General features: G+C 40.7%; 1 protein-coding gene across 1 annotated transcript in view; it reads right to left on the bottom strand.

The window, feature by feature from the left end:
* Tmf1 (TATA element modulatory factor 1) overlaps nucleotides 1-6,669 on the bottom strand; it is a 38,483-nt gene extending 31,814 nt beyond the window's left edge. Inside the window, exons 1-2 of the mRNA XM_004629487.2 lie at nucleotides 6,301-6,669; nucleotides 1,778-2,985 (exon numbers count right to left, since the gene is read on the bottom strand). Coding sequence (XP_004629544.1) covers nucleotides 1,778-2,985; nucleotides 6,301-6,442 — 1,350 coding nt within the window. The 5' untranslated portion in view covers nucleotides 6,443-6,669. The remainder of the gene's footprint in view (nucleotides 1-1,777; nucleotides 2,986-6,300) is intronic.
* Between the last annotated feature and the right edge of the window lie 1,738 nt (nucleotides 6,670-8,407).

Genomic DNA, 8,407 nt, shown 5'->3' on the forward strand with positions numbered 1-8,407 from the left:
CTAAGAAGAATATATGCAGTGTATTATTTGTTGAAACTGTACTTCCGATTTGATTTGAAACTGTCTCATTGCTATCTGTTTATCAATAAAACTTTAAAAAAAAATTAGATAATTCAATACATGACATTTCAAAATATCCTTTATCTCATCAGTCTATTCAAGATGTCAATAAATATACACAAGATAGTTAAGATAGTTATACAACTAGTTTCTCTTAGTTCACTGAAAAGAAAAATTTGTGTTTATGTTGTTTTTATGCCTATATCTTGTACTGAGTAACTACTATGAAGATAACAATGTGCAATGTATTAATCATTACTCTTATTAGCCTGATTTGAAACTGTTCTATTTCTATTTTTTAAAAAAATATATCCAATTCATTTACTATATCTAAAAATCATAAGAAAAACCAAAATTCTGACTTAAAATTAAAGACTTTATACCTATTGATGTATTAGGTAGAAGCAATCTGTCACTAAGTATAGTAATGTCTTTGTTCCTTGGATATTTCCCATTCTCACTCATGTAAGACTGTTATCAACTGGAGATATTAAAAAAATTATGTATAAGTACCAATTCCCCACAAGGAATATCAACAGTATGTACTATACCATGTACTAATAAAAGAAATAAACAAATAAAGATCTATGGCAAGCACAAGGTCCTGAATTTGATTTCTAGTGCAAAAAAAAAAACATGAAAAACAAACTAGGGGGCTGGGGAGATAGCTCGGCAGTCTAAGCATCTGCCTGGCAGGCACAAGGACCCGGGTTCAATCTCCGGTACCACATGCATACCAGCCCCGGAACCCCAGGCTTGTGGCTCATGGCTATAATCCCAGTGCTGGGCAAGCTAAGAAAAGAGGATCACTATGAGTCCAAGCTGCATAGGGAGACCCTGTACCAAATACATAAATAAAAGATTTGTTTTTTAAATTTAAAAACAAACCAAATATTAAAAATAACAAGAAACTAAACCATTACAAGGAGTATATGTCTTATATATTAATGAGTATTAGAATATTAATAGGAGAGTATCAATAATTAAAGTCTGAATAAAAGACTAAATTTAAAATTTGGTACAACTCATCTGCTCATACAAAAGATTGAAACATAAGAAAAATAGTATCTAGGTTCCTTTTAGTACATTTATCTGCAAAAAGTTAAAAAAACATGTTAATATAAGAAGACAATCCTTTGAAACCTGACACAAATGAACACAGCAAAAGAGAATTTTAAAGTGCTACAGATTCAACAATAAACTGGTAAGGTAGTACACGCCTATAATCCCAGGACAGCACTTTGGAAGTTAAGGCAGGAGGATCACACATTGAAGGCCAGCCTGAGATATACAGGGAGTTCATGACTAGCCTGGACCAAATGGGGTGGGTAGGTGAGAAGAATGAACAAAAGATGTAAAATGGAAACTTTTATACTTCATTATACTAAAATATCAAGTTGTTCTACCATCACTGCCTTGGAAATTTTTCAAATAATTTAATGTTAGTAATTCTTGAAGGTCCTGGGCTGGGGAGATAGCTCAGTGGCATGAGTGCCTGCCTGGCAAGCAGAAAGTCCTGAGTTTGAGTCCCAGTACCGAAGCGGAAAGAAAAAAAAAGTAATTCTTTAAGGTCCTTAAACCTACATTAAAATGGAAAAAATATCTAACTTTTTAAACTAGTACAATTCATTATGTATCAATGAAAACATTTCTAAATATTTAAAACTTCATCTCTGAAACACATATACAAAAATCTACTTCTGCATTCTATAGTTACCTTGCAAACATCTTCCTTCTCACAAAGTGCTTCTGGCGGACTTTCTGCAGCTTCACACTGCTCCACCACCTTGTCCAAGACAGTATGTCCTTCATTCGCAGGAGCAGAGGAAACCAATGTATCTGGCTGCTCACAGTTCACAGGAGTTGCACTTCGCCCACTTTCTTCCATTTCTGCTTCCTCTGCAGGTACACTTAAAGTTTCATTTACTTCTTCTTCAGGTTTTCCTTCAATGGGTTCAACTATTTTAGTCTTTGGGGCTGAAGAGTTAACTATAATGGGTGTTAAAGCATATCCCTTGCCTGGCAATTCATCATCTGAATTGATTTCACTTACACTCCGGCTATCTAATGACTGTACACTAAATGAGTCTATTCTTTCAAAAGCATCAGAGGAGCAGCAGCTCTCATTTAGTTTCTGGAAATCATCTAAACGATTATAGTCTGGACAAGCAGATGCAGAGAGAAGCTGGAAAGATGTCTGCATCAGGTGAAGACTCGATTTTGCATCTGTGGTCTCTTGCCTTGAACTCGCTGAGCTCTCACTTATAACACTCTCATGATCTAAAACTTCAATATCACTGGTGGTAGACGTACCTGATGAGAAGGTACTAACTGGAGGAGAAGGCGTATTGCTCTGTCTGTCCTCATGCTTTTGTTCCTTAGGTTCCAAAGCCACATCCTTGTTTTCTGCTGTGAGAACCTGTGTAGAAACAGTAGATGCAGTTTCCGTACCAGTCTTTACATTAGTAACACTTTCAGATACTTTCAAATGTACAGCTGGCACCTTCACGTCAACTTCTTTATTAACAGCTTCTTCATGCTGACCTTCAGTTTTAGGTGATGGAGTAGCTACTGCCAGACTTTGCGCTGACACACACAAAGAAGGATCCTTCACTTCTGTTTCAATTGTTTCGGTAGTTTTTGACTGTACAGTGTGTAAAGACTCGGATAAGGTGCTTTTTACTTCTTCTTCTGGTCGTTGTGATTTAGCTGGAGGCTTTGAAACCACTGGACTCTTCTGAATAGTCTGGACATCAGTTGGAGAGAGAAAGGCACTAAAGAAATTTTCAGATTCATCTACTACAGTCCTCCGAACTGGCTTTGTAATTGCTTTAGGAGAGGCTGTTGGTGGACTCTGAGGTTCCATGTTTGATTTCAATCCCCAAGTTGAAGTATCCCATCCTCCACTGACAGGGGAACTTATTCCTTTGATATAAAAGTAATATTAAAGTATATTTATATTAGATTAATATTTCAAGCATCACTATAAATATAAATGTGAATTTATATCTATGAAATACAAACAATAATTTGACTGCTAAACTCTTTGCTTATAAGCCAGGTGTTGTGGCATATACCTGTAATTTCAGCACTTAGGAGGCTAAGGCAGGAGGGCAGCTGAAAGTTCAAGGCCAGCCTGGGTTACATAGTAACTCAAGGCCATCTTGAACTATGTAGGCAAGACTCTCAAAAACAAAAACAAAACACACCTTGCTTACAGTATCATTAATTGGTGCCAGGGTTAACACTGGGCCTTAAAGAATAAAACTAATGTGTACCTGCCTGAGAGAAACTAGTGGTACAGGTAAAAGATCAGACCTAGCCTAGACTAGTAGAAGCAAGTATGTTACACCCTCCTACAACAAACTTTGGAAGTAAAGGTACATGTTTTATAACCCATGGTAAGTCCAAGAAATATCATCTCATAAAAACATGCAGTATCCTTACTTACAGGTCATGTGCAGTCATAGCAAAATGACTTAGTTTAATATTTTTATTCTTATAATATCAATAATTAAACATACTTATAAGGCAAAGGGCAACTCAAAAATTGAATCCAAGATACTGGAGGCAAATGTAAGATCTAATTAAACTAATAAGAACAGGCAGTTCTAGCAAACAAATTCATTTTCATCCACTTAAATGCACACCCATTTTCCAAGTCGCACTCTCCAAGCCTACTCTGAAAGTTTTGCTCTCTTGGAATTTGTTCCCAATTTCCAAGTTACATCATCAATTTTCATTGTAATTTCAGAAATGTGCAACTTTTAAAATTACTGCTTTTTCATATAAAAAGTGATTGACACTAAAGAAAAAATAAAATTAAAAACCAGTTGACACTAAGATTTTTTTTCTTTTTAAGGTCTCATTAAGTAGTTTAGGTTGGCTCTGAACTCACTATGTAGCCCAGGGTGGCCTAGAGCTCACAGTATCCTTCTGTTTCAGCCTCCTCAGTGCTAGGATTATAGGAATGTGTCACCAGACTGGATTAGGATCTGCTTTTAGAACACTACAGTGAAAATATGTTCTCGGAAATGGCCATATCAGTCACAGAAACAGCAACTATTAAAACCCAATGACAAAAAAAATGGCTATTTGCTAAAATATTTAAATCATTTAAATTTTTTTTCTATATTAAAAAGTGGCTGAGCAGAATTACAAGAGATTTTCCACAATTAGATGGTGGACAGAGTACAAATAACTAAAAGATCCTGTAGGAAAGCCTATCCATTAATACAAGTTTAGAGCTCCGTAGACTCAGCAACAGTAAGGATTCCTGGGCCCGGGAGATGGCTCAGTGGAATTAGCACTTCCCTGGTAAGCGCAAGGGCCTGAGTTCAATCCCCGGTTCCGCCAACAACAAAAAAAAAATAACAATTCCTAGAGCTCCGTAGAAATGAAACAAGCATTTCAGTTTGGGGTTTTGCATTCATTTATTCAATATATTTTAAAAAATGCAAAATAACACAAATTAAAGTTGCAAATGAACAAGCAAGATTGTCTACTGACAAGTTTATCACTATCCTAGTGATGACAGGAATTAAGTTTGCCTGTTAGAGAATGGTTAATACAGTAATTATAGGGTTGCCTGACAACCATTTAAACACTCTCAAGACTTAGGGTTCAGGGGCCGGCCAGATAGCACAGCGGATTAACCAGGGTTCAATTCCCAGCATACTGTACCAGCCTAGCCCCCAAGGCACACTGAGATAGTGATTAAGACTGGGCATGGTGTTGCATGCCTTTAATCTCAGTGCTTGGGAGGATGAAAACAGGAAGATCACTACAAATCTAATATGTGTAGTGAGAGCTTGTAGACCCTGTACTAAACACATAAAAAAAAAAAATATATATATATATATATATATATAGTCCTTTCTGTAAACACAGGAAGAGATCAATAAACATTTATGGCCCTTAACTAGAACCTGAGTTCATTACTTCAAAAATAAATTACACAGCATAACTCATATCCCAGACTTCAGAAAATGACTAGCTTTATATTTGAAACTTATAGGCTCAGTTTAGTAATTCAAAATGTGAGGTATAGGGCTAGCCACATAGCTCAGCAGAACAAAACACCTGCACAGTTGCCGGGTGTGATCCCTGGCTGTTGTGCTGGCCCTGCCCACAGGGCACTGCTAAGGCAGCATTTGAGACTGGGCATGGTGGCAGGTGCCTGTAATCCCAGCACTTAGGAGCCTGATAACAGGAGAATCACTATGAGTCAGATCTACTTAGTGAGACCCTGTACACCTTGCCCTAAATACAGTGGGGGGAAAAAGTGAGGTATACATGAAAGAATAAAGTTGAGATACTTCAGCAAGTTTGGTTAAATAACATCATGTAAAAAGTAGTAGGATCATGATATACACACATGCACCAAAATACTGTATCTTAAAATAAGGCATCTCTAACTTAGGTCTTGACTTCAACAATGTAAAATTAAAAACAGACACCAGAAAGTAGTCAAAAATAACTTATTCATGCCAGGCTGGCAAGTGCAAGGTCGGGAGTTTAATTCCTGGTACCAAAAAGCAAAACAACAATAACAGAAAATCTTTTCTTATCAAGATTTATACTCCCAAAACCTATAAATCTTAATCCACAAAGAAATACGCTGAACTATTTATTCTTTAGGCTAAGAGCAAACAAGACTTGAAAAATTAATTTCAGAGAATGTAACAGCCTTGGCTATGCAAAACAGTGTGATACAATCTAAAATTCCTGGACCTCAGACTCCATGTCACTGGTACATCTTGGCCATACCTTGCCCACATGCCGTGTGACCTGCAGCAAGCCTCAGGTGTTGTACACCTCATTCTGCTCTTCTCCAAAACTCGGGTATTAACAAACCTATCTTCAAGAGCTGAAAATGACAACTCTATTTTTAATAAACTCTGTGCTAACAAGCAGTCTCCTTAAATGTCAGCTATTGTTCCATCGCCTCTGCTCACATACTTCAGACCTCGGATACAAACAGCACAGCAATTCTCGAGGCTGAAGAAGGTTAGAACAAGAGCAGGAAACTGGAGCCAAGCCATCTCAAGTCAGCAGGACCCGCACTCAGGACCAAAGGCAAAGAGGACGGTGGGGCTGGGGTTTCCTGTGGACAAACTTCAAAACCCAACGTGGAGACTGAAGCAGGCAGCACCTGGGCAAGCCTGGGAGATGCACTCCACCACTAGAGCCCCTCGCTGAAGGAAGCCTGGGGCACAGGGCGCCCGCCCCAGCCCTTACCCGGCTCTCCGTAGGGAATGGTCTCCGCCCAGGCGCTCGGCTCCTCTTCCTGGATGTCCAGGACCCTGTCGATGGACTTCTGGGCCTGGGACAGGGCCTGCTTGGCGAAACTGGAGAGCTGGGAAGCGTTGAACCAGCTCATCGCTCCTCCTCAGCCAGCGGCGGCGGCGGCGGAGGCGGTGGCGGGGGCGATGGGGCGGCGGCGCCGGGAAGGCCGAGAGCCAGGCCGACCAGCCTCGGCCCGGGAGAGAATGTGGAGGCGCGGCCTTACCGCCTCGGCCGCCGTGGGGGTCCTGTCAGCGGAGACCCATGCCCCACAGTCTCCCGGGGGTCCGCCGAGTTCCCGCAGCGAGCCGCGCGCAGCTGAGGACGGGCCGCTCCGACGCATGCGCGGGACCAGTCCACGTACACAACAGCCAGATCCGGGAGCCCAGAGTTCCGTCGACGCGGAAGAGCCCCGTCGGGACGTGACGTCACATCCGGAAGTCCGGAGCCGACCTTTCGCGCGGTGCGACGCGGAGACGCTTTCGACACGCTCCTAGCTCCCAGCGGTGTTTGCAGTCAAGGGGAAACTATGTCTACCGGGAATCTTAGTCCTCTGTAAAACAAATAAGTGAGTTTCATGTGGGTTTAATTACAGAAAAAGGAAGTTCGGGTGTCGCGTTGCTCCTATCATTTTGTCTCAATTATTTAACCACTTCCATTAGGTGGGCCTTAAAGAGAAACCTTGGTTTGGCCTTGCCTGCTACTGTTGTATTATGAGGGTGAGGTTTTCCACTCAGAACCCGTACACTGATTCCCTGAGGCAAAACAATAACCCAGTGGCCTGTCTGCCTTCCTGCTCCCCTCCTCGCTGGATTTCTGTGGTGAAACCACGTCCCGGGTTGGGGAGGCCTTTAGGAGGTTGTTAGAGCAGAAGAGTAGAAAGACCTGGGCGTTCCTATTTGTCCTTTTCATCTTAGGATATAGTGGGGCTGTGCAGAGGAAAGCACACCAGTCCCCCTCACCTGGTTCCTTGATCTTGGACACCCCAGCCTCCAGAACAGTACTTTTATTTATAAGCCATCCAGCTTACAGTTTGTTAAAGGAGTTCAAAGGGACTAAGCCACCTACAACACTTACCTTATTGATGTCTTGTGCACATTGCTTAAAATACCTTTTCTGCATGCACTGCCTTCAACATATGGCCATGTAAAGGGAACTGCAATTGACTGCCTTCCAAATCTACTCAGCAGCTATGTTTGTTTGGGCCCAATAATGTTAAAAAGACAAAATTCTACCAATACTCAAAAGTAATATAAAAATTCAGAGTTCCAACTACTTTTGAAAATAGGACTAACAGGAATATTCACCTGGAAATGACCACCTTTTGACAATTTTATGAACTGCAGCTTCCCACATACCTACCACACTCGGTCTCATACCATCCCTGCTGTGATTATTCACCTAACCTGCCTGTACCTCACATTTGGGTTTTATCCCACTGCAAGAAACTATGACATAAATAAATCATTTTTCTTTCTTTTTTTACAAAATCAGATTGAAATTCATCTCTTAACATGTTTTTTTTTTTTTAACATGTTCTTTATTCTGTTTTTTGTTTTTGTTTTTTTTTTTCCTATGGTGCTGGGAATTGAACCCATAGAGAGCTTCACACATGCCAGGCACTCTGCCACTGAGCCACATCCCCAACCCATATCATGGCTTAACATGTTATGATTCTCCAATTTTATCTAGCTACATTAAAATGTACTTGATAGGGAGCTGGCCTTGGGTGATGAGTGAGGAATAAGTGGGATTTTGTGAACCTGAGAAGGTACAGGCCAGTCTGTTGTTCTCAGCCCTTAGGCCTGAACATAAGGAGCAATCTACCCAGAATCACTCACAAGACAGGAAAAGGAAAGGAAACCTTAACGTAGAAAAACTCTACAATGAAAATGAAGGAAAACTGAAAAACCGAAGAAAGCCAGGCTATCAAAGTAGCCTGAAAATAAAGCCAGACAGGAAAGAAGAGCTAGTCGGGGATATAGCTCAGTGGCATAAGCATCTGCCTGGCAAGCACAAGGTCCTGGGTTCAATCCCTGGTACCCAAAAAAAAAAAAAAAAA

The sequence above is a fragment of the Octodon degus genome, unplaced genomic scaffold (assembly GCF_000260255.1).
Source record: "Octodon degus isolate 3935 unplaced genomic scaffold, OctDeg1.0 scaffold00030, whole genome shotgun sequence".
Taxonomy (NCBI): domain Eukaryota; kingdom Metazoa; phylum Chordata; class Mammalia; order Rodentia; family Octodontidae; genus Octodon; species Octodon degus.